The 26,916-nt window shown below is 37.6% G+C and overlaps 1 protein-coding gene across 6 annotated transcripts in view; it reads left to right on the forward strand.

Moving 5' to 3' along the window:
• The window catches only part of PUS10 (pseudouridine synthase 10), a 68,655-nt gene that overhangs the window by 27,419 nt on the left and 14,320 nt on the right, over positions 1-26,916 (forward strand). For 5 of the 6 annotated variants that reach the window (XM_047782007.1, XM_047782011.1, XM_047782006.1 and 2 more), the window contains 7 exons: positions 13,597-13,631; positions 17,190-17,301; positions 19,874-19,935; positions 20,234-20,279; positions 22,337-22,401; positions 24,263-24,348; positions 25,414-25,539. In XM_047782007.1, coding sequence (XP_047637963.1) covers positions 13,597-13,631; positions 17,190-17,301; positions 19,874-19,935; positions 20,234-20,279; positions 22,337-22,401; positions 24,263-24,348; positions 25,414-25,539 — 532 coding nt within the window. Of the gene's footprint in view, positions 1-13,596; positions 13,632-17,189; positions 17,302-19,873; positions 19,936-20,233; positions 20,280-22,336; positions 22,402-24,262; positions 24,349-25,413; positions 25,540-26,916 lie in introns of those variants that run through there. The other variant, XM_047782012.1, reaches the window with a different exon arrangement.

The raw sequence follows: 26,916 nt of genomic DNA on the forward strand, positions 1-26,916 counted from the left end.
GCTGCTAGTTTAGGATTCAGACTTTTTTTTCCCCCTCTGATAAGTCCCTTACCATTCTGTCTGCTTTCCTGTGTCCAAGTTGTTGCTATTCCCTACACTCTCACTGCTCCCATATTGATGGATTTTATGCTCCTTTAATGATTCTTTTTACTTGTTGTGTTAGAGGATTAGCAAAAGTGTATACCTGAATTTGATCTTCTGTCTTTACCCAGAAGTCCAAATATATTTGCTTACTCTTAAAATATAATTTTTTCATGTCCCATTTTGATTTTATTTTGTTGTATTATTCTTACTTACTGCATTAAACAAATTGCCAAGACCAAAGTAGTCTATCTTATTTCTTTCATCTCTGAGGTTAGAAATATATTTTTGCATGATAACAACCCTAATGGAAATCTGTCAGTTCAGTTTTTATTTAACAAATTAAATATATGGAATAATATGAAGGGAAAATATGTAAAAAATTATTTATGATAGAGTTTATATTCTTTTTTGGCAGGTAATAGTAAGATTCACACCCAACAGTGACCCTTACAGTGTTTTCAGATTTTAAGGTTGTATAATGGAGGAGTGGTAGATGGAAGAAAAGGGTAGAAAAAATGTATAACCAGTTAGAGTTATGAGTATATATAATAACTTTTTTTTTGTCTTTTTGCTTTTTCTAGGGCCGCTCCTGAGGCATATGGAGGTTCCCAGGCTAGGGGTTGAATTGGAGCTGTAGCCACTGGCTTACACCAGAGCCACAGCAACGTGGGATCCGAGCCATGTCTACAACCTACACCACAGCTCACGGCAACGCCAGATCCTTAACCCACTGAGCAAGGCCATGGACCGAACCCGCAACCTCATGGTTCCTAGTCGGATTCATTAATCACTGCGCCACGACGGGAACTCCTTAATAATCATTTTTGATGTCTCATGAATTTAGGCCTTTTCTATTTGTTTAGTTATTTTAGCTTCTATTTTTTTATATCATATTGTACAAATTAGTGGTGGTATTTGAGTAACTCATCGCACTGCACTGTCATTCCCTAGAAATGAACTTGAAATTTCTCACACACTAAAGTTTTGCCATTAGATCTTGCCTTTTTAGATAGTCTTCACCAAAATTATTCTGAGGAATCTCTAGTACCTTTTGTTTCTTTTTCTCTCATTCTGTCTCTTTCTCCACCATTCCCTCTCTCCTCTCTCATCTACCTCCTTCCCTTGCTCCCTCCCTTCCAAATACCACATCAAGATGTCCTAATAAAGATACCAGCTCCACAGCAGAAAACTGACAGAACACTGTAAACCAGCTATAATGAAAAAAAAAATTATTAAAATTCTTAAAAATATAGATATATATTGGCAGGATTTAAACTGGTCAGGATTTAGGGTCCAAGGGCCCCTGCCTTTCTCCTTTCCCCAGTGTCTTACTGCATTTTGTTGTTGGGTGTGTGGTTTGATCTGCCTTGATCATTTGCCTTTATGTTAACCAGCATTCATAGCTAGAAACCAGCCCAGTGTGGATGCTGTTCTAGTCTCAGAATCACAACAAATCACCTTCCTTAAACTTTTAGACTAAAACTAGAACTGAAAGTTTGGAAGGGGCAAGACTTGAGGAAATCCCCTTCTTTGTTTAACATACTTTATTAAACAGAGAGTCAGTCGATCTGTATTATAAAAAAATTAACATTTTTGTAGAATATCTCATTTAAACTTCCTATTATTCAAGAAACAGCTTTCTCCCTGTTTTACAGCTGAGGAAACAAGCACCAATTGGAAGCATACCGCTTGCTGCTAAGTAGAAAGAGAACTCGATATTTCAGAATCCCATGCTTTTTCTAGGATACTTTATGACCTCCTTTCCATCCCACTTCTGACACTAATTAGGCAAGTCCCTGGGAAGAAAAGGCAGTTGGCATAGTAAACCTTATTAGACAGAGTTTATCATTTATTTGGAAAGGTTTTGTTTGACGTTTTCAAGACATTGTTTTAATTTAGAAAGCCTCAGATATTAATACCTTGACACATAAGCTCTGTTTCAAATTATGAAGTTCATTAACTTGGAGAAAGATTTTTCTTTAAATATAAGTTCATGGTATATGGGACGTGTGTGTGTGTGTGTGTATACATTTTAGAGTTTACAAAACATTCGTCACAACACCTCTCGAGTTAGCTATTGTATTTATGGGGAAGGAGGTTTACATTCAGAATGGGCAGCTGTTCTCTTGAAATTGATTAACATTTTGATAAATATTTCCAAATTGCCCTTCTAAAAGATATTACCAGTTTACAACAGTGTGTTTCAACCTTGTATCCTTGCCCAAACTGGGAATATCATACTCTTTCATATTTTCTCAACTACATGCAAAAATTATTTTAATTTATACTTAATTTTCAAGTGAGGTTTCACATCATTTTTACATGTTTATTAACCATCAGGGTTCCTTTTAAAATTGATTTGTAAGAACTCTTTGGACATAATGGTTATTGATCCTTTGTCAATTTTTTTTCTTCCAGCCTGTCATTTTCCATTTACTTTTGTTTATGATCATTCAACAAGCAAATTTCTTTTCTTTTTCTTTTTATGGCCACACCTGTGGCATATGGAAGTTCCCAGGCCAGAGGTCAAATTGGAGCTGCAGCTGCCGCCTATGCCAGAGCCACAGCAACACCAGATCCGAGCTGTATCTGTGACCTACACTGCAGTTTGCATCAATGCCGGATCCTTAACCCACTGAGCGTGGTCAGGGATCAAACCCACATCCTCATGGAGACTGTCAGGTTCTTAACCCACTGAGCCACAATAGGAATCCTAAATTTCTCTCTTTCTTTCTTTTCTTTTCTTTTGGCCTTTTTAGGGCCTCACCCTCGGCATATAGAAGTTCCCAAGCTAGGGGTCGAATTGGAACTGTAGCTGCCGGCCTGTGCTGCAGCCACAGTAACACCAGATCTAAGCCACGTCTTCAGCCTACACCACAGCTCATGGCAACGCTGGATCCTTGACCCACTGAGTAAGGCCAGGGATTGAACCTGCATCCTCATGGTAGTCAGGTTTGTTACCACTGAGCCACAATGGGAACTCCTATAAATTTTTAATTTTTATGGAACTTTCAGCTAGGAACAAATTTCTCTGCACTTTTTCACTTTTTTGTTTAGGTCTTAAGATTGTTTTATAGTTTTCATCTCACATTTCACAATTTATTCCTATGTGCTTTAGGTTTTTTATAATGTTTTTATTTATTTATTTTTTTTGTCTTTTTGCTATTTCTTGGGCCACTCCCCAGGCATACGGAGGTTCCCAGGCTAGGGGTCCAATCGGAGCTGTAGCCACCAGCTTACACCAGAGCCACAGCAACGCAGGATCTGAGCCACGTCTGTGACCTACACCGCAGCTCACGGCAACGCCGGATCGTTAACCCACTGAGCAAGGGCAGGGACTGAACCCGCAAGCTCATGGTTCCTAGTCAGATTCGTTAACCACTGCGCCACGATGGGAACTCCTTATTTTTTATTTTAATTGCAATCTGAGTGGGTTCTTCTTTTTCATAGCATTTTATATTTGGTTATTAGGAAAGTAATGTGTTTATGTTTGTATGTCTTGATATTTATCTTGTAACTGCCCACCTTTCTGGTCTCTATTATTAATGCTAGTGGTTTTTCAGGTTGATTATCTAAACATGCCTTTACCTTATTTGCAAATAATGATCATTTTCTATTCTTTTTTACTATTTGTCTATATATTTATTATGTATATATATATGTTTGTGTGTATATGTTTATCTTATAGACTTGACTAGGACCTCTAAAATATGTTACATAATGGTAATGCTAGTGATTCTTGTCTTGTCAATAATAGGAATTCGGTATTAATTACATTGTTGACTCTTTTCTGATACATATGCTTTCTCTAATTAGGGAAGTTTTCCTCTATTCCAAGTTTAGTAAGTTTTTTAACCAGAAATGGATATTTGTAGTAATTTTATTTTTCCTTTTAGCTATCAATAAGTGATAGTTTATGATTTTTTTATGTTGAACTTTTGTTGTTTTCCTAAAGTAATTTGTTTCAGCCTTATTTTATTTAAAGAAAAATTTGACTTATTAATATTTTATTTAGGACTTTTATTTAGGATTTTATTGTAAATTAAAAAGGCCTAGGAGTTCCCGTCGTGGCTCAGTGGTTAATGAATCTGACTAGGAACCATGAGGTTGTGGGTTCGATCCCTGGCCTCTCTCAGTGGGTTAAGAATCCGGCGTTGCAGTGAGCTGTGGTATAGGTCTCAGATGTGGCTCAGATCCCATGTTGCTGTGGCTGTGGTGTAGGGCAGCAACAGCTCCAATTAGACCTCTAGCCTGGGAACCTCCATATGCCAACAGGTATGGCCCTAAAAGGACAAAAGACAAAACAAACAAACAAAAAAAGCCTATTATCTAACTTTTTTTGGCTGTCCTGCAGCATATGGAGCTCTGAGGCCAGGGATCAGATCTGAGCCCCAGCCATGAACTAAGCTGCAGCTGTGGCAACACCAGATCCTCGGCCCGTTGTACTGGGCTGGGGATCGAACCCATGTCTGAGAGCTCCCAAGATGCCACCAATCCCATTGTGCCACAGTGGGAGCTCCTTATCTAACATTTTTTGCTGTCTTTGGTTTGGGTATTAAATTATACAATTAGATTACATGTTAAATTATGGTTGGATATTAGTTTATATAAGCCTTGTGGAATTAATTATCAGGCTTTCTATCTTTTGTGTTTGGAAGATTTTAACAACAAAGAAATAATCTATTTCTGTTTCTTGAAGTTCTGATAGATTACACTTATAAAACGTTTTAGGGTGTACTAAGGAGAGATCTTTATTAATTTTTCAATTTCTTTTGTTGAAGGTTATTGGTCTGTATGGCTTCATTTGTTTTTCTTGAGTCAAATTTTAATTATTTGTATTATCCTTCAAAATTGCCCATCCACTCACATCAGTAGTTCTCAGAGTGTAGTGTAGGGACTCCTATGGGTCCTTTCAAGGAGTTCATGAGGTTAAAATGTATTTTAATAATATGTAATTATTTACCTTTTTTACTCTCATTCTCTGAAGAATATATAGTAGAATTTTCCAGAGGCTACATGATATGTACCATCACAGCAAATTGAATGTAGTAGCAGATATGAAAATCCAACTATCTTTTATTAAGCTGTCTAGTAAGGAAATTGCAAAAATGTACTACAGTGCCACTCTTCTAACTAAAGTATTTTGTTTGAAAAATGTAGTATTTTTAAAAAATGTTATGTGAGTTCCCTGGTGGCCTAGTGGTTAAGGATTTGGTGTTGTCACTGCTGTGGCTCAAGTTCAATTCCTGGACCAGGAACTTTCTCATGGCATGGGTGCAGCCAAAAAAAAAAAAAAATGTTATTTATGTTAACATGTAGTAGATCTGTTACTTTTATTTTAGGGCTGCACCTGCACCATATGGAGTTTCCTAGGCTAGGGGTTGAATCAGAGCTATAGCTGCTGGCCTACACTACAGCCACAGCAGTGCCAGATCTGAGCCACGTCTGCAGCCTACACCACAGCTTATGGCAATGCCGGATCCTTAACCCACTTACCAAGGCCAGGGATCAAACCCACATCTACATGGATGCTAGTCAAATTCATTTCTGCTGAGCCATGATGGGAACTCCAGATTTGTTACTTTTTAAGTAAATTTTGAATGAATTAATATTTTTAAAATGTACTGTTTTAAATGCTAATATGATAAATATTGATAGATATAACCAGCATAAACAAAAGCTATTTGGGATTCTCAAAAAATTTTTAGTACTATAAAAAGTTCTGAAACCGGAGTTCCCGTCGTGGCGCAGTGGTTAACAAATCTGACTAGGAACCATGAGGTTGCGGGTTCGGTCCCTGCCCTTGCTCAGTGGGTTAACGATCCGGCGTTGCCGTGAGCTGTGGTGTAGGTTGCAGATGCGGCTCGGATCCCGCGTTGCTGTGGCTCTGGCGTAGGCCGGTGGCTACAGCTCTGATTAGACCCCCTAGCCTGGGAACCTCCATATGCCGCGGGAGCGGCCCAAGAAATAGCAACAACAACAACAAAAGACAAAAGACAAAAGACAAAAAAAAAAAAAAAAGTTCTGAAACCAAACTGTTTGAGAACCACTGATCTAGATTTAGCAATTAAATTTTTTTTGGAAATGCATGTACTCATTGTCTATATTTCTTAAAATCTCCTTTAAATGTTCTACTTACAAGTATGTATATCTGCATTTGTGTGTACACATACATATGTGCTTGCATCTTTTTTTTGTCTTTTTGCCATTTCTTGGGCCGCTACCGCGGCATATGTAGGTTCCCAGGGTAGGGGTCCAATCGGAACTGTAGCCACCGGCCTACGCCAGAGCCACAGCAACGCGGGATCCAAGCCACGTCTGCAACCTACCCCACAGCTGACGGTAATGCCAGATCCTTAACCCACTGAGCAAGGCCAGGGACCGAACCCGCAACCTCATGGTTCCTAGTCGGATTTGTTAACCACTAAGCCACGACGGGAACTCCATGTGCATGCATCTTTTAAAAAAATATATTTATTATGTGTTCATTTGTGCTTGTGAGCAGAACCTAAACTTAGATGAAAGAATTAGCCTAGTTGGCATTTTGGGTCTTCTTTGTGGCTGATTTTGTCCACAGGCCAAGTTTACAGAAGTGATTTAGGCTTGTGAGCTCGCAGACTTCTGATAGTAGGCCTGGGTGAAAGGCATGGAGTTGCTGAGCCATGGCTGGAAGAGGTCCCCCAGGGAAGTTGCTGTCATAGGCCAGCCCCATCCTCTCATGTTTGCATTGGATTTCTTGAAACCCATATTTTGTCCAAAGTAAGAATTCAGAAACATCCCTAGATTGAGGCTTCTATGTACAGGGGCCTGCCTACCATGAATCCCATGGTCAGTACTTTTCTGGGGCCTGCAGTCTGTGCATGTCTGTCCTCAGTGTACCCTCTTTCCCAATCCCACCAAGCTGGGCTGTTTGATCTTCTTATCCATGATGACTCTCCAGAGGCCTCTGGCTCTGAAGGCCAGTGCCTGCGGATGAGATGCCTGGGCCCAGTGCTTCCTGCCTGCCACCTATGTACTGGGAGCTCTTTCTTGGAAGGAGATTCAGCATAGTGTGAGGCTTAGGGTTATAGGTCAAGAACTGGTTTTAGCTGGTAAAGCCTCAACTTATTCTTTCAGGAAATGAGCTAATGACTGTTGAAGAAAGTTTAGTTTGAAGGCATTGAGAACCAAGACTAGAAAAGACCCTAATCCTTCTTGCTGTACCTGTCAAAATCATTTCTTTTATCCTGAGATGGAGGGTACACAGAAGATTAACAATTACTTGGATTTTTACAATAGCTTCCTAAAAGCTGTCTCTGCCTCTGTGCTTGTCCCCTGACACTTTAAAAAGTGAATCAATCGATGTCCTTCCTTTGCTTACCTTCCTATGTCTCCCCATCTCCCTCAGAGTAAAATTGAAGGCCTTTAATTGCCTACAAGGGCCTATATTGGCCCTGCCCTACCACTACACCTTAGTTCTTTGCCTTCATCCCTTGATACTTGTTCTTCTCCCTGACTCTTCTAGGCCCATTGGACACAGTAGGCACACTTCTGCCTTAGGACCTTTGCATTACTGTTCCCTCTGCCTAAAATGTTTCTCCCTTGGATATATGTATGGCTTATTCACTCACCTCCTTCATATCTTTTTTCAAATGTTTCCTTTTCAGTGAAGCTCTTCCTTACTACTCTGTATAAAATTGAAAACTGATCTTCTTCCATTCCTCTTTCACTTTCTCCACTGCATTTATCATTTCTCATTGGATTATCACATAAAGTAGCATGTAATTTATTTATTTTGCTTGCTTTCTGTTTCTTGACTGTAATTATAAGGACAAGGGTTTGTATCTGTTGTGGCTACTAATACCTTCCTAACACATGAACATGCAACAGTTACTTGTCATTGACTATAGTCACTCTGGACCTATCCGGCATGTCTTACCCAGGTTTCCCAGCAGCAGCAGTGGCAATTTATACCTTTCCAATGATAGTAAAATGAAGAAATGGGACATGGGAGGAAGAAAGTCATTCCTCCTCTTCTACCTCTAGAGGCCCTTGTATTTCTTTGTTGAAGAAACACAAAACCTTTGAGGTTGGGATAATATACATAGAGAAAGACAGAGAAAAAAAATCCTGTTCCGCAGTAAATAACAGTGTATTCTATATTTTTAAACGTTATCTAAAAAGAAAAACACGGGAATTCCCATTGTGGCTCAGTGGTTAACGAATCCGACGAGGAACCATGAAGTTGCGGGTTCAATCCCTGGCCTCACTCAGTGGGTTAAGGATCCAGCGTTGCTGTGAGCCTTAGTGTAGGTTGCAGATGAGGCTCGGATCCTTTGTTGCTATTGCTCTAGCGTAGGCTGGTGGCTATAGCTCCGATTGGATCCCTAGCCTGGGAACCTCCATATGCCGTGGGAGTGGCCCTAAAAAGACAAAAAGACAAAAATAAAATAAAAAACAAAAAGAAAGTAATAGAGATAGATAAAACAAGTTTGGTAAAATGTTGATAACTTGAAGCTGGCTTGAAGAGTACATGGGAATTCATGCATTATTCGTTCCAGTTTTGTGTTTGGTATTTTGGTTTCTTCCTTTCATCTTAGAGATTTTCTTCAAATGACTAGTGATCTCTGTCCATTCACTTAAGCATAGAACATTAAAAGGTGATTGAAAGTTATTTTCTTTATAGAGTTCTTGAGTTATTTATTGAAGAAACCTTTTTCAACAATTGATAACTTCTTGTTAAGTAACAATCACTTTGTCTCCTTGGTATTCCAAAACTTAAAATTTACTTTTAAAAACTGTTTTTCTTGGTAGTTGTTTTAAAATAATACTGTATTTATGACTCAAAATTGAACTGGTTGATACATTGAAGCCTCTTGAATCTGCAGGGTCACTTCACATTAACCATGATTTCAGTGAAGATGCTAGTTCTCTAAAATCCAATTCTAGGAGGAAACGCATGTGCACTTTCAGCCATACCCAGTTGCTAATGGATATTTGTTGAGATGTCTTTGCTTCACTGATGTTTCGAACTCTCTAGTTACCTGAAATTCAGTTACCAAGTTTTCTTGTTAGTATAGAACACTAAAGGAGCAGACTGAACCATATCTCTCTTTATTCATGTCTGTCCCAGAGCCTTTTTAGGACTGCATCTGTGGCATATGGAAGTTGCCAGGCTAGGGGTCAAATCGTAGCTGTAGTTGCCAACCTACACCACAGCTCACGGCAACACTCATCCTTAACCCACTCAGCGAGACCAGGAGTGAAACCTGTGTCCTCATGGATGCTAGTCAGGTTTGTTTCCACTGAGCCATGACTGGTACTCCCAGTTGTGCCATATTTTAAATTCCAAATATAAGTGATATCATATGATACTTGTCTTTCTCTTTCTGACTTCACTCAGTATGAGAGTCTCTAGTTGCATCTATGTTGCTGCAAATGGCATTTTTTTTTATAGCTGAGTATTATTTCATTGTATATATGCAACACATCTTCTTAATCCATTCATCTGTTGATGGACATTTAGGTTGCTTCCCTGTCTTGGCTACCGTGAATAGTGCTGCTGTGAACACAGAGGTGCGTTTACTTTTTTGAATTTTGTTTTTGAATATCTGTTTTGTGTGGATATATGCCCAGGAGTGGGATTGCTGGGTCATATGATAGTTATTTCTTTCTTTATATTTTTTAGTCTTTTTGTCTTTTTTAGGGCCACACCCGTGGCATGTGGAGGTTCCTGGGATAGGGGTCTAATCAGAACTATAGCTGCCGGCCTTCGCCACAGCCACAGCAATGCTGGATCCGAGCCATGTCTGTGATCTACACCACAGCTCACGGCAATGCTGGATCCTTAACCCACTGAGCGAGGCCAGGGATCAAACCTGCAACCTCATCGTTCCTAGATGGATTCATTTCTGCTGCGCCATGACGGGAACTCCCATGTTCTATATTTAGTTTTCTGAGGAACCTCTATACTGTTTTCCATACTCCAACATTTGTTATTTGTAGACTTGTTAATGATGGCCATTCTGATTGGTGTGAGGAAGTACCTCATTAATAGCTGTTTTAAATTTGCATTTCTCGGAGTTCCTGTCATGGTGCAGTGGTTAACGAATCCAACTAGGAACCATGAGGTTGCGGGTTCGATCCCTGGCCTTGCTCAGTGGGTTAACGATCCGGCATTGCCGTGAGCTGTGGTGTAGGTTGCAGATGTGGCTCGGATTTGGCGTTGCTGTGTCTCTGGTGTAGGCTGGCAGCTACAGCTCCGATTAGACCCCTAGCCTGGGAAACTCCATATGCCGCGGGAGAGGCCCAAGAAATGGCAAAAATACAAAAAAAAAAATTGCATTTCTCTAATAATTAGTGGTGTTGAGCATTTTTTAACCCAACATGCCATTGAAAATTTTTTGTCATAGTTGATTTACAATGTTCTGTCAATTTCTGCTGTACAAAGTGACCCAGTTATACACATATAACACATTCTTTTTCTCATACTATTTTCTATCATGTTCGATCACAAGTGATTGAATATAGTTCCCTGTGCTATACAGCAGGACCTCATTGCTTATCCATTCTAAATGTAACAGCTTTCATCTACTAACCCCAAACTCCCAGTCCATCCCACTCCCTCCCCCTCAACAACCACAAGTCTCTTTTCCATGTTTGTGATCTGTTTCTGTTCTGTAGATAGGTTCATCTAGGCCATTTTTAATGCCTCCCTCTCTCTGTCCTTCCTTCCTGCCACCTCTACTTAAATCAGCCCTAATCCTTGGCCCTGTTGTAATGCACTTTCATCATTTGGTGCTGGATGAACCCCCAGCTCAGAGCTCTAAGCTTAAAAGCCATTCCCAGGCATAGAGTTTCTGTGATGTGTGTATACAGGTATTTGCTTGTGTGTGTGTGTGTATGCATTTGTGTGTAACCAGAGTGCACAAGTACTTTAGCAAGCATGTTATTAAACTACCCCATTTAGTAAAGCTGAGTCCAGGATTAAATTCCATGGTTTCTGAGTTTTTCAGGAAGTGACATACTGCCTTTGGTATCAAATTTGATTAAACTTGATAACTTTAATGCCATTTGGTTCTGTTGGGGAGGAAGAATTAAATTGCTTACTCTAGAGAACGAATTTTTTCCACTGACTAAAGAGTAGAACATTTATTAAAATTGTCTTGGTGACCTGGAAGGGAGAAATGTACTTCTTTTTCCTCAGCAGAAGCAGGTCCAGGGCATTATTAGCGTGTGGTAAAAATTGAATAATTGAGTAGCACTGACTACTTTGGGATTTGGCTTTCCAGCCCCTGCTGTGTGATTAGTTCAGTCCAGCCTGCTGGCATGCTTGAGCAGGGAGCCTGCAGAGGATTAAGAAGGAAAAATCCTTTAGCAAATCTCAGCTACTGAAGACATTTGATTTAATTTTGCATGTTACACATGGTAATCTGGTTTCCCTGGGCAACCTCCAGCTCTGCCCTACTTTATAATTAGAGGATGGCAGGATAGATTGCAGACTTGTGGCATCACCTGAAAGTGACCAGAAGAAGAGAATAGAGTTTGCCTCAAGAGAGGAGAGAAAGAGGTCACTAAAAGAGGACAGAAGAGTCTCTGTCCCCTTGAAAAAAAGGGCAGAGAGTTCTCGATAGCTTCCAATACCCATGAAGATTTCATTGATGAGGGAGGTTCCAGAACTACCTATAGCAGAGCACTTTGGGATGTGAGGGGAAAGAGAGCAAGTCTTGTAAATCTTTACAGGGATAACAGTTTTGCTATTTGTGTATTAGGAATAAGTTTTTAATTCCAAACTAACAATAATAGTTACCATTTAATAAGTACATGACAGGAATCTTACTTGGTTCTTTACAAAATACAATTTCATTAAATCCTCATCCCATCTCTGCAAGGGGAGTATTAATATCCCTTTGTAAATGAACAAACAATATTTATTGATCTCTTACAGTATGGAGGCTGGAGGAAGATGGGGCAACATTGACTACAAGGTTTCAACTTTAGGAGACTTTTATTTTTCCATGATCTCAAAGCCCTATGAATCTTAATAGCCCTTATTACAAACAGTATACTACCTTTAGCCATCCAGAAAAGCATAAATCACAGTCATCTTAGTCTAATTCTCTTATTTGACTCATTAGGAAATTGAATGCAAGAAATCTGGTAAAGCCTAAAGCCAGGTCTTCTGACTCCTTGTAATTTGTGTATCATACCAAGCCCATATACTTTGAAAGATGCCTTGAGGAAACAGAAGGAAAGAAGAAAGGGGTCTTGTTGCACTATAAGTGGTATTAGTTTGAACTAACAAAGTAAACAAATGAACAGATCCGAAGGTAGTAATGAGACATTTAGGCCTTGGGAACAGTTCTAGTTCTTACCTAGCCAGTGGTTAATTTGTTCTGTTTGGCTCATGTCTGAAAAAAGTAATGTTTCCAAATGATCATAAATATTTAGGAGTGTCTGGTGCCCCACCAGCCATTTGAAGTTTAAAAGTACAGGGCTCTACATATGGTGCACAAAAGCTCCTCCTCCCCGCCAACCCTCTAGGTCTTGAAGTGGATGTGACTGGCCATTTTTGTGACATGTAGAAGCAGAGACTGTATATGGTATTTTACTGACTTATACATTTTGTCATGTTCACAAAATACTGTATATACAATGCAGGACATGTATTACCTTTTTTATAGATGAAAGGTAGGGGGATCTAATGGCAAATTGAGAAATCTTAGTGTCACACACTTACTATGCAAAGAATTTTTACATAAATTTCACTTAATCCTTATGATAACTATGATTGTGACAATTATTATCTTCATTTTAGCAATTTTTTTCAGTTTTCTATTAATCCTTCCCAGAACATTTTCCCTAACATTTTATAATGAGAATTTTCAAACCTATAGTAAAGTTGGAAGAATTATACATTCAGCACCCATGTGCCTACATAGATTCTACACTTGTTGCTATTTTTCTGTATTTTCTATCAATTTATCCACTCACTCATCTTAGTTTTTGGTGTACTCCAAAGTGAGTTATAGACTTTAGTACATTTTACTCCCAAACACTTACATGTAGATATCATAATTAGAGTTAAAAATGTGTTAGCTCTATTTAAAAAAAATAAAAACAAAAAACTGAGTCTTTCAATTCTGTGTTAGGGACATAGTATATATTTGGTTACTTTGGGCTTTCCCAGGGGAAACTATGAAATAGTAAGATATTTTAAGGAAGAAATGTAAGCTATCTGCATTAAACACTTGTAACTCATTAATGAGAAATAGAAATCTGTAGGGAGGAAGGGGATACCCCTGTTGAATTCCTAGGCCACAGCAAGCCTAGATCACTGCAAAGTGGCATCTTAGCTCATTTCTGATTTTAAATGAGATTGAGGTCATTGCTACATTTTTGAACACTAACACCTTTCCTAAAAAGGAGAGTTTGATTAGCAAATTACTTAAGCACTTTAGTAATGGTATTGGAACCTAATTTTAATGAACATTTTTTCCCTTTTCTTTTTGGGTGTGACTAAATTGCCTACAGCATGCTGCATGGTTGCTGGTAAAACAGGAAATGGGGTGAGTAATTTAGGTAGGGAATTTTTACTACCATTAAATACGTTACCTGATTCTTTAAGAACTTTTACTACTACTGTCTCTTTTTTTTGGAGTGAGTTCACTAGCTACTAGAGAAATTGGCACAAAGAGTACATTTTTATTGTATATATTTAGGTATTAACCTTGTTTAATGGGTTTATTTGCACCACGTATTAGTAGTCTATCAAAGCAGACTTTTTTTGGGCAGATTTATCATGAATGTAAATGCATATTCAAATAACGTATTTTGGCAAAGTTATTTTAAAGGAACACATTTTATACTGGTCTTAGAAACTAAATTATAAAACTAATTATTCTATGAAAGCTATATAGTAAAGTCCCAGTTAAGACAGAACAACGAATTTATACATAGATAAGACATAGAAAACAGAGATTCACTGTCCTTTATCTGAAACCCTTGGTGCGAAATATGTTTTGGAATTTAGAATTTTTTAGATTTTAGAAATGTAATTTGATATTAAATACCATATGTAATATACTCCTCTCCACCAGGGCCTGGGGTGGTATTATATAATCAAACACATTAATATTTTTCCAGTGAAACGTGAATATTCACACTGAGTTTATTAAGGTCTAAATAGCCTTATATGTTCAACTCAGAGTTGAGTTAAGGAAAAAAACTTTAATTTCCTAGAGCTTTTTGGATTTTGAAACTACAAATTTTATACCAATGTGAAAAGGGCCATGCTACTGCTGGAGGTCCCCGTGTACTCTGGAAAGAAAACCACAGAGAGAAGTATAGATTTCTGTGTCAGAATCTCATACTTAGTGTTTTATAGAAAAAGTAATTTGGCTCTTTTTTTGTATGTTGTATTTCACGTCTGCATTTTTTAAAGGGTAGTAACAACATATTTATCAAAGGTTTGGGATGTCTCTTAGGTTATGTTAAATTAGTGTCAAATGCTTATGATTCTGGCATAAGAAAATTTGATCCTATGTTTGAGAAAATTTGCTAGTATAGTCAAAGCATGCTATTTTTTTCAGTGTTTCCAGTTTCCATCCACATTACTTGTTGTTATTGCTTATTGAAGAATTTTAAACTAAGCTTAGTTCTTCCATAAGATCCTGATCCATTTAGGAAATAAGGAAAAAAGTAGAATACTAGTCTTTTCCCTCACCGTTCCTAGTTCATTCTAATATCAAAAGATTGTGGAGGAATTACCATTAAAGAACTGATTCAGGAAATTCAGAAAAAAATGTATTAGCTATTTTGGTTCATTTCTGCTCTAGAATGGTTGTCTTGTGAGGTCCATAGCAAATGGTTGATCTTGACATCCTCATCAGTAGCTCCCTGACAGAGGAGAGAGGGAAATACAGTTATTAAATATTAAATTGGTACTAAATTTACCTTAATGGCTACTGATTCCTCTAAAGGACCATCAGTAAGGACCTCTGTGAAAACATTTACCCTAAATTCTATTTGAAAAGTTATTAGCCACATTCAACTTGCAGAACTGAAAATCTGGCATTTTAACTATTGTATTTTTGCCTTAAATGTGAAGTTAAGTTTTCCAAAATGTCTGTTAACTCTTTACTGAGGCTCTTTAATTTGGAAGGAAAAAATACCTATAGTTGAAGTTTTTAAACTGGACTAAGAGGCTCTAAATGTGTTTCAAAGACTATGAAGGATTTTAAATATCAGTTTTTTAAAATACATAATGAATAATGTTTTAACCTATTTTTAGGATTTGTTTTGGCTACAACCCTTTGTATTCTATAGAATCTAAACATTTTTTAAGGGATTTTCCATTCTTGTGTATTCTGTTTCAACATTTTATTCTTTAAAATGTGTACTTATACCTTAATTATGTACTTTTCAACTGTGATTCTATTTCATGCAAATTTCATTAAACTGTTGATACTACATCAAGATAATCTTAGAAAATACCTAAAATATTTCTGATTTTCAAGAGAATTAAGGACAGTTTATAAAGCACAAATACTTAGTATTTGAATAAGTTCTTTTCTATTTTTTGTTTCTTTGTTTGGTCTTTTTAAGGCTATGCCTGTGGCATATCGAGGTCCCCAGGCTAGGAGTTGAGATGGAGCTGTAGCCACTGGCCTATGCCACAGCCACAGCAACTCGGGATCTGAGCCACATCTGAGACCTACACCACAGCTCACAGCAATTCCGGATCCTTAACCCACTCAGCAAGGCCAGGGATCCAACCTGTGCCACATCTAGTCATGATTCATTTCTACTGAACCATGATGGGAACTCCCTTAATTTTTTTTTTTTTTGCTGCTCCCGTGGCATGTGGAAGTTCCCAGGTCAAGGATCGAAACTGTGCCACAGCGCTGGATCCTTAACCCACTGTGCCACAAGAAAGCTCCTGAATAAGTTCTTAAGTGTAGAGAAGTAGTTTAATTTTTTGTCAGATGTAGAGCTTATAAGGGTATTTCATTGTTAAACCATAATCCCAAAGTATATGAAAGCATACTGTTTAACCAGTTACATTCTCAGCTGGATAAGAATGAGTAGATCAACTGTCTCTTAATTTGCGTTTTTAGAGGAATAGTGGTCTTTATATGTGTTTGTATATATATATTAGATCAATTAAATTTAGCCGTTAGATTATTTTGTTTTCTACCTATAGTTAGTAGTGACTTTTGGTCTTGAAGAATTAAATTTCAGTGGATATTGACCATATTGTCCTTTCTATCAGTGCAAATTGGAGATGAAAAGAAATGATTCACAAGGCAGTTTAAATATCTCTTTTACTGAAAGCACTCCTGTAGATAGCCATAGGACTGATTCAGAGTTTCAATTATTTGAATGATATGCACCTGTTTGTTTATTGGTGATATTGCAGAGTAGAAGTGTTTTAATATCACCATACCATGTTTTTTTATTGTTTTATCTCAGTGCCTTTCTACCTCAATTTTAGGTTACAAACTAAAAGCTAGAAATCATAATTGGGATTCCCCAAACCTATTCATTGGCTCATGAGTAGATTTTGGGGGAATGTCAACTTTTTTTGAGACATTTGTAAGATATTAAATTGACGAGTGTTTTAGAACACTGATACTTTAAGGTTTAGTACTTCTTTAGCATTAAGGAGAAGTACAGCTTTTACATTAATTTCCCAAAAGTAAGCCCCCATTATCAGGAAGAGAGTAGAAGCAAACTTTTTTGGTCTAGATGAGATCATTGTAATATACAGTTTTGTAGTTTCTGAGCAATGAACAATCCTTTCTATTCCACTTTACCATCTTCTGATGTATAAGACCTAGAATCTGGCAGTTCTGTATCAGAAAAACTCACTAGTATGATTTTGTCTTTGAAGCTTCAAAAACTCTTATATGCCATTAAAAAAGCAGTTTCTTGATTCTACTAGAATGTAGGTCCATGAGCTAAGGAATTTTTGTCTGCTTTGGTCTCTGCTTTCTTTCTAATGTGTGAAATAATGCCTGGGACGTAGTAGGCACTCAATACATACTTTTTAATAATTGCATAAATTCGTGCCTTCATGAAAATGAAGTTTTTCATGTCAGTGAATTAATTTTTATGTTATTCAGAAAGCAAAGTCTGTCGCTGGGAAGAGATGATATAGTTCAGCTAAAAGAAGCCTACAAATGGATAACTCACCCCCTGTTTTCAGAGGAACTGGGTGTTCCCATTGATGGAAAGGTATTGGGTCATCAGCACTATTAATTTTATTTTCTGGTTTTACTAGTTTTACTTCATTATTTGGTAGAGCTTTGCTTACCCAAAAGAATCTTCTCTTTCAGTAATCCAATGAAGGATTTTTAAGCTTTTAAAATATTAATTTCTAACAGTCTTAAATTGAAGCCGAAGTTGCTTGCTTCCTTCCTTCTTTCTTCCTTCCTCTCTCCCTCCCTTCCTTCCTTTCTTTAGATTTCTTTGTAATCCATGACACTTATGAGTATATGAGTGTAACAGGTGCAGTGTACCCTAATTGACCTTAAAAGGTTAGAAATGAATCTGCCTTTTGTATATTTATAGTTTAATTAGAGAGACAGATTTACTGATACAAGTAATACATAAATAACTACGAACAAGCGTAGAGTCAACTCTAGACTATTTAATTCTGGTTACTAGTGGCTAATCTTGTTTTCTTTTCTTTTTTTTTTCTTTGTCTTTTTGCCATTTCTTGGGCCACTCCTGCGGCATATGGAGGTTCCCAGGCTAGGGGTCGAATCGGAGCTGTAGCTGCCAGCCTATGCCAGAGCCACAGCAACGCAGGATCCGAGCTGCGTCTGCGACCTACACCACAGCTCACGGCAACGCCAGAACCTTGACCCACTGAGCAAGGGCAGGGATCGAACCTGCTACCTCATGGTTCCTAGTTGGATTCGTTAACCACTGCGCCATGACGGGAACTCCCTAATCTTGTTTTCAAATATGCAGAGAGAACTCATTCAACTACAGTGAGCATAGGCTCAATCTTTCCCACCTTGTTGGTATCTCAGGTCCCTCTGTTTAATTTTAAGCAGACTGCCTTTTAAACCAGAGAACTTAACTGTCTCCCTTATTCCAGGGCAGACCTTGCTTCATTCTTTGGAATGGATTGAATTTTAGGAAAAGAGCTTAGTAAGTTTCCAGATGTGGAAACAGGATATATTCCCAGTTTATCCTAAATTCGGTTTTTATAGTCTGCCCTTACTGCTTCATTATTTTGCTTGAAGGAAATTCCATGAATATCAGACACACTCCTATTTAAGTAAAATCACAAAATCATCTTTCAAAACTAAATAATTAAAAAATAACTAAATAACTTCATCATTCTGAATTCTATAGTTCTATTTCCCTCTATAAGAATAAACTTTCTTTAAACTGAATACTGAGAGAACACAGACTAAAACCACTTCACTTCAAGAGGAAATGAGGTAATGAAAATACTTTGGAAATTAGAGAAGTCATCAATGCAAAATATTTTTACCTCAAATTTCAGTTTGAAGCACAGATAATTTTACATGTTGAATCAGAACAGAAAATAGAAAACAAAAGATGCAGTAATGTTCTAATAGATTCAGGATAAATGATTTTTTTTTGAGTAAACAGAGTATGTTATAATCTTATTTTGTAGATTGGAGCAAAAATATTAACTATTCACCATTATGATTATACAGTTGCTAATAGGCCTGCTGACGATCCAATGCAATCAGTAAATACAGAATTCTATAAAAAAGAAAAAACATTATATGGTATAACATTTATATTTTTTTCTCAGTGGGGAATTTTGTATCATCTCCATGGGAGTAAATGTATATAGAGTATGAAATTTTGTGTTTTTTTGTGTGTATAAGGATGTTCATCATTGCATTTATTTATTTATTTGTTTTGGCTATGCCTGTGGCATGCAGAAGTTCCCAGGCCAGCGACTGAACCCAAGCCACAGCAGTGACAATGCTGAATCCTTAATTAACCACTAGGCCACTGGGGAACTCCCATTGTAGCATTTTTTAATAACAGAAAAACTTAATTACAACTTAAATGCCCAACAGTCCCTAGAGTTGAAAAGATGTTCATGATGTAATATTAATTGAGTTAAGCAATTTTCTGTTTAAAAGTCTGTTTAATATTCCAAAAAAATATATACTTCATGTTTATATTCACAAAAATGGCTAGAAGGAAACACACCCAACTGTTAACTAGTTCTGCCTCAGTGGAGTCGGATTGCAAACCCATCCTATTTGACTATTTTATAACTTATTATGCATTGCTTTTTTTAATAAAACAAATTAAGATCTTTCTTTTAAAAGTCAAATCCATTAAGAAGTTTGAGCACTTAAAAAAAGCCTCATATAGAGTTTTTTAAGAAGTATGTGCATAAAATGCTTTTTGCCTTGCTAATAATTCTAATCATAGTACTGACAGGAGTAATTCTTCATTTCTTTCAGTTATCTGTTTCCAACTCCCTGAATTCTCATTCATCTTTGCACCTAATTTATATACATGTACAGAACATCATACAAATTTATTTTAAAATTTGTTTTAAATTTGTTTTTTTGTAGGATCACTAGTGATTGAGCTTTAGAAGTTTTTTTTTTTTTTTTTAAAGACTATTTCCTTTACAGTTGCCTTGTGAATAAGCTGGTTTGAAAACAGTAGTATTTCCAGTTTTCCTTGTCACTCTTTTTCTGAGCCAGTCTTTGAGAGTTAATTTCTGTTTCCATTCATAAGTTGTGAGGTGTTGGTTTCCTTTTGCTCATTTTTAAACTGTCTTTATAATTTTTAGAGCTTGTTTGAAGTGAGTGTGGTCTTTGCTCACCCAGAGACAGTTGAAGATTGCCACTTCCTGTAAGTTACAACGTAAACAACAATGCCAATTGTGCCACATTATTTAATACTTTTTGATTTTCATGAAAATAGTATTTCTCTTTCTAATGATCGTATCAGAACTAGTCATGTCTTAGAAGGTTTAAAAGGTACTCTCTGATACAAGGATCTAGGCAAACCAGTGGCAGGTCATATAGGAATTTATTTTGTCTGCTTCTGATATTCCGAGCTTAACAGGCATGTTTATAAAATATATTTGAATTTTATCTACCCTAAAATAAACTCATTAATCTTTTATATTAACTTGAATTTTACTTAGACGCGCAATATGCCCAGAGTGTTTCAAGCCAGCCAAAAACAAACAGGTAAGGATTCCTGCTTCTTATTCTTCAGTAAGTTTTGTCTGAGTTGAATATTCAGATTCACAACAAAAAAGGATGTGCATTAGAAATGTTGGCAATCTGTTATACTAAGAATGTTTAAATATTTACATTTGGTACATTTATTTTCATTTTTTTTTATTCTCAACACCTTTTCCTTTGGCTTGGAAGCCATAACACACACATATTCTCATGCTTGTGTCATTGTCTGGATTGTTTTCCCCAAATTACAACATCTGGGAAAATACATGTTCAGTAGCATCACCATTTCAAACTTTTGTCTAGTATTCATTTTCTAGAAATTGTTATTTTGAAAATAATATAAATTATTTTATTTAGGACAGTCCTGAATTAATAGAGCCTATTTCAGGCTACATTTGTAAAAGGGTCTTTTATTTAAACTCTTTACTATCTGATGTGAGGTAGTCTTCATGTTAATGAGCAAATTAGTTAGCATGTGCTTTTAGTGTTTGTTATGCCAGGATGACATGGCATGATATTGGCAAGCTTTCACATCCCTGCTACTTAGCTGGTTTTGTGTAGATTCAGGCATTCCTAATTTTATTGACATCCATTTTGCTGTTGTGGTTGTTAAAAAGAATATGTTTATTGCCAGAGATATACCTTTTGGTCTTTCCTTCCACCTAATTGTTGGACCTCTTAGAACTAAGGGGATGGAGGGGAGGGGCACTAGGAAGTTTGTAACATTTGCCAAATGCCTTGTGCAGAAATAATTAGAGATGCAGACCAAGCCTAAGACACTGCTTCCTTCCTTTTCTCACATCATGGTGCACCTAGAACATTTCCATGTTTGGCCAGCACCCTGAGGTTAACAGATAAAGTTGCTCTAAGTAGGAAGCAATTGGCCTCAGGGGTTCTCATTGTCCCAGGCCCTACCCCTCAGCCCTTGTGAACTTAGAGGGGTCAGGGCACAGCTGTAGCTCACTGCTTTGTCATACCCATTGGGAAGCTCTTCCAAAATGACCTGTAAGTTTCATATTTATATTAAAGATCTAGTTTTATTTTTTGTTATCTTTGAGGAAGTATTCAAGAACCAGCATCAGATAATAAGAGTAAGGGAATTTTTGTCAAAGCATCATAGATACCATGCCATCTTCCCAGTTGGTATTGTATAGCTTTAAAGGTAATGTTCCTGCCTCATGGCTAGGAATAAATTGAATGACCTTTTGAGATTCTTTCAGGCCTAAGATTTCATATCTTAACAAGCAGGCACTTAATTGTCAGTTCTAACTCTATGACACCTTGGGGTTCCCCAGAATATGGTTTAGAAAATAATTGTTTTTGATGATAAACTATATAGATACCTACATTAGTTCCTCTTTTTAGTCAAACGTAATTTCTCATGACAGAAGAAAAATTGTGATTTGTCATAGTGGCCACATATATATGCATTAGTTAGTTCTAGTTTGTCTGTCATGAGGTTTGGGTTTTCTTATTTTGAAAAACCCGAAGTGGTACATCTGTTGTAGATGCCCTTCTATTCAGTAGAGTGGATTTGTTTACTTTGCCTGCGGCTGGTGACTGATGTTGAGCTGCTAGATGCCAGGTCAGGCTGATTTGCTCTGTTTCACCCCTTACTCCAGCAGCCAACTGCACAAGTCCTTGTGGGCCCCGAAGGGATATAGGGAAGAAAAGATAGATGGATCAATCAGTCTAAATTTCTTTTTAGGCCCAGGAAAAAATGTTTAAAACACATTTCCTGCTATGTCATTTTTATGGTTGAACAATACCACATTTTGAGGGGAGTGGGATAGTACAGTGAAGACGATGTGTTCTACTAGATCTGCCTGGTATTATAGGCATAGACTAGATTGAAGAGAAGGCTTGTAGGGGTGTACTGATTACAGAACTGATGGTATGAACTCTTATGTTTGATTTATTTTCTTGAAGCTATGAAGTATTTCTCTCTTTTAAGTATGGTTTAATATGATATAATTTCTCTAACCATGTTCTGTGTTTCCCCTCTGATATTTTCTTACCTGGTGATAAAATGTCTTGTCTTTTCATTCTACCCTATATAGTCAGTATTCACTAGAATGGCAGTAATGAAAGCTTTGAATAAGATAAAAGAAGAGGATTTCCGCAAGTAAGTAGAACTAGAGCAATGAAGAATAATCATGGAATTTTAGAATAAAATCATATTAGTAATAATCTGGATTACGTGTAAAACAAGAATGGATATATTTTAGGAACCAGGATTGTGTCTTTTTTTTTTTTTTTGCTTTTTAGGGCTGCACCAGCATGTGGAGGTTCCCAGGCTAGGGGTTGAATTGGAGCTACAGCTGCTGGCCTACACCACAGCCACAGCAACATGGGATCTGAGCCGCTTCTCTGACCTGGTATTATAGGCATAGACTAGATCGAACCCGCAACCTCATGGTTCCTAGTCGGATTCGTTTGAGCCACACCACAGCAGGAACTCCCAGGACTGTGTCTTAATTCTCATTATATTCCTAATTCCTGGCTCAGTATCTGGCTTGTAGTGGTGGCCAGTAAATGTTCTCAAAATAATGTTTGAATTTATGAATCACATCTAACTTCTTCCACTTTTAGAAGAAGATGTTGAGATCCAAAGAAGGAGTTGACTTTGGAGATTTCTTTTTTTGTTGTTGTTGTCTTTTTGTCTTTTCTAGGGCCGCACCCACGGCATATGGAGGTCCCCAGGCTAGGGGTCTAATTGGAGCTGCAGTCACCAGCCTATGCCAGATCCGAGCCGCATCTCCAACCTACACCACAGCTCACGGCAACACCTGATCCTTAACCCACTGAGTGAGGCCAGGAATCGAACCCGCAACCTCATGGTTCCTAGTCGGATTCGTCAACCACTGAGCCATGATGGGAACTCCGACTTTGGATATTTCAACTGGGTATCAGAGAGTGGACTTAGAGCCAGGTTTCCAGATTCTCTAGCCCGTTATATCCCTAATCCTGGATTTCCTATTGTACATCTCCAGGAGGCTCATGAGTTTCCCTTCTTGTTAAAATTTGCTGAAATACAATAAGCCTTAGATTTTAATTCTTGATATGTTCATTTTATTTAATAAAATATTATTCTAATTATCCTTCCAGAGTATCCTTGAATAAATTTCAAACAATAAAGTTATTCGGAAGGTTACTTGCATTTTACTGAGTAAAAATGAGTCTCAGAATGGACATATTTCTATTAAATTTTAGAAAGTAAACACAGTTACTCTCTGCAAGCCAAAGTTCCTAAGTTTCTAAGTGATTTCTTTGTTAAGACATCTTGGGAAACTGGACGAAAATTTCAAGACCAGCATTTTGGATTAAGTCCATACCTAGTCATTTACAGGTAGACTGTAGTCCATGGCTTTGGAAGTTCCCAGATGGTGGACAGAGAATGGAGCCATACATTGCTCTTTCCTGTCTGTCCTCAGCTAGGTTGAAGTTTCTTAACTAAGGACAGAGTCTGCCACATTCTATTTTTTCTGGCTCTGTGGTCTGATTCCCAAGGTCATAGTTGAAATAAAAAAGAAAAAAGAGAGGAAAATGGTAGAGAACCCTCCCTACAGATGGGACATTCTCATGTGACCAGTCTCTGACTGCACACCGGCTTTACCCAAATGATTGAGGATTTTGCAAGCCAGAAGCAGGTATTCAAGGATAGCAGAATGAACTGGGGGAGGCTTCCACTATGTATCTATGAACTTTTCTCCCAAATCTCAGGCTGATGTGGGAAATTATCATCTGGAAACATGAGGCCTCTGGAGCATGAAAGGTATTAGCAGAGCCTTGACTTACTTATTGCTACATTCATGTATTAAAAATGATTCCAGAGACCTAAAAGACCCAAAACTTAAAATTAGGGAGAGGCTTAGTCCTGGAGAGACTCAGGCTCTGTGTATCTCAGACAATGCTGATTCATCAGAGTTATGTGGTTGATATCATGTCTGGAAAATAGTGGCTATAAAATTTATTTTGTTTTGCAGGCAGTTTCCTTGTCCTCCAAACTCACCAAAGGCTGTATGCACTGTTCTTGAAATTGAATGTGCTCATGGTGCTGTTTTTGTGGCTGGTAAAATATTCAGTCTAGAATATACTTACATTGTTAATTTTCTCTCCCTTCTGAAAAACTCAACTGACTCATTGTCTGTTTCCTTCTTACTGTTGTTATTAGTTGCTGATTGGTTAACTCTTTTGAGTAGAGCTGGTAGCCAAGCTTATTTTAGGTTCCATAGACATTCCTAAGGATCAGTCAGCAGATCTGTTATTTAAAATGGTATGCCAAAGGGAAACGACACTTCCCAGGTTTTAATAGTTTTAATCAGAGATGGCCAAGTAGAAATACAGGGAAGATATACAGACATGAAACCAGTCAGGAGAAGTATAGCTGCAGAGAGGATGTTCTATAACATGAAATCAGTCTTGGAAAAATGATTTAATGTCTGCAAAATGACTAAACATGTGACTTATGCCTGAAAAAAAAAATGTTGCATTGACTTTCCCAAGAGGTAATCCAGTAGTTTTGTTTTGAAATCTACAGCTGTTTCATAGTAATAGCTAAAATTAAATTGCTCTTTAGTCTTGGCTATAATACCCTGCCCTGGGGTAATAAAAGCAGCCTGCCATGATGTAGCTTTATTCATAAAGCAGTGGGTCATATTCTGTTCGGTTTTTTTTGTTTTTTAATTACAAAAATGTCAAAATTTCCTATATTTGAGCTCTTTGGAATGCATTATCACTGATGGCTCTTACACTGAGTATTAGTAATCAGACATAAAAGCGATAGTTTCTCTTTTTCTTAATGATTCTTGCTGTGTATTCCATAATATTGTAACTTGTTCAGTCAGGCAACCAGATTGGTAAGTATATTGAACATTCCTTTAGAACCCATTCGATGATTCCTATTGTGTCTTTAGCTAAGTCTTCTATTGCTACCTTAAATTTTTTCGTTGAAATACCTGTAGGTGTATGTGTAGGTTGACTCTCCCAATTAAATTGTAAGTTAGATAAAGGCTAAGACTTGTTTTATATCATAGCACCTAGGATATTGGCACTTAATAAATAGTTGTTGCCTTCCTTTTTATCCTGCTGCGCTAGTCACATCATTTCATCCATGAAACTTTATATTTCTTTCCAGGGAGATATAATAAATACTCCAGGAATCTACCACAAACTCCTTGGATAATTGATGGAGAAAGGAAGCTGGAATCTTCTGTGGAAGAATTAATTTCAGACCATCTTCTGACAGTGTTCAAAGCAGAGAGTAAGTTTTCATAATATTGATATTTTATTTTTTCTTTTTATAGCCAGCTATACCTATGGGCATATGGAAGTTCTTGGGCCAGGGGTCAAATCTGAGCTGCAGATGCCAGCCTGTGCCACAGCAACACTGGATCCGAGTCATGTCTGCAACCTACACTGCAGCTTGTGGCAATGCCAGATCCTTAACCCACTGAACGAGGCCAGGGATTGAACCCACATCCTCATGGATGCTAGTTGGGTTCTTAACCTGCTGAGCCACAATGGGAACTCCTGTAGTATTAATATTTTAAATACATTGTTCTTTATGACTAGACTTCTTGGAGGTGGCAGGAAATATCTCTGTATTTCATCAGTCACCACCAAGCCTGGGTCCCTTGCCAGACAGCTTCTGGTGAACAGAAATCATGTCCCGAGTCCCTCTGCCCTGGACTGGATTTGAGTCAAGGTGCCCTAGGATTTCTTTCCTTTGTCAAGATAACTGCCTTTCCCTGGGCAAATTCAAAACAATTGAAACTACTTTAAGTGAATGCACTTAAGTTCTGACTGTGGGACACCTTACCCTTAGCCTCTTTTGGGGAATATGAGCAAGTTAAAACACAACTTCCACATCCAGTGCTTGTTCAAGAATAATCACTGGCCAATGCCTGGCTTACATCTTAATAGCTAAAATGTCCTAGAATAAAGATCAGGCCTAGAGGAAATAGATCAATAGCTACTATTTTACAAAGATGTAATAGTAGTTGTATTCTTTTAATTTCCTAGGTATTAATGAGCCCAGGTTTGTGAGGTGAGTCAAATCCTGTCAGGCATGTTTTCTCTGTCTCAAGAGACCTGTCAGGTCATAGGAACATAGAACCTTGTGATTTTACCTAGGATTAGACTAGAGGAAAGGGACTAAGATTTCAATCACAGGAAATCATACTGTTTATTAGGAAAAACTGTAGGTGGTGAGTAAGTGTATCATACCCTCTGGAGTGAGAATAATTAGAACACATTTTTTGAAGGATCAGCTAGACATCCATCCTTTTTTTTTTTTTTTTTTTTAATCTTTTTGCCTTTTCTAGGGCTGCACCCGTGGCATATGGAGGTTCCCAGGCTAGGGGTCTAATCGGAGCTGTAGCTGTCAGCCTATGCCAGAGCCACAGCAATGCGGGATCCGATCTGTGTCTACAACCTACACCACAGCTCACGGCAATGCCGGATCCTTAACCCACTGCAGAGATTGAACCTGCAACCTCATGGTTCCTAGTCGGATTCGTTAACCACTGAGCCATGACAGGAACTCCTAGACATCCATCATTTTCTCTGACAAACCTTAAGACAAATCTGCTTTAGTAAAGGCAAGCAAATGATCAAAAGGAAATATGGCTGTTCCTTC

This window comes from Phacochoerus africanus, chromosome 5, assembly GCF_016906955.1.
Source record: "Phacochoerus africanus isolate WHEZ1 chromosome 5, ROS_Pafr_v1, whole genome shotgun sequence".
Taxonomy (NCBI): domain Eukaryota; kingdom Metazoa; phylum Chordata; class Mammalia; order Artiodactyla; family Suidae; genus Phacochoerus; species Phacochoerus africanus.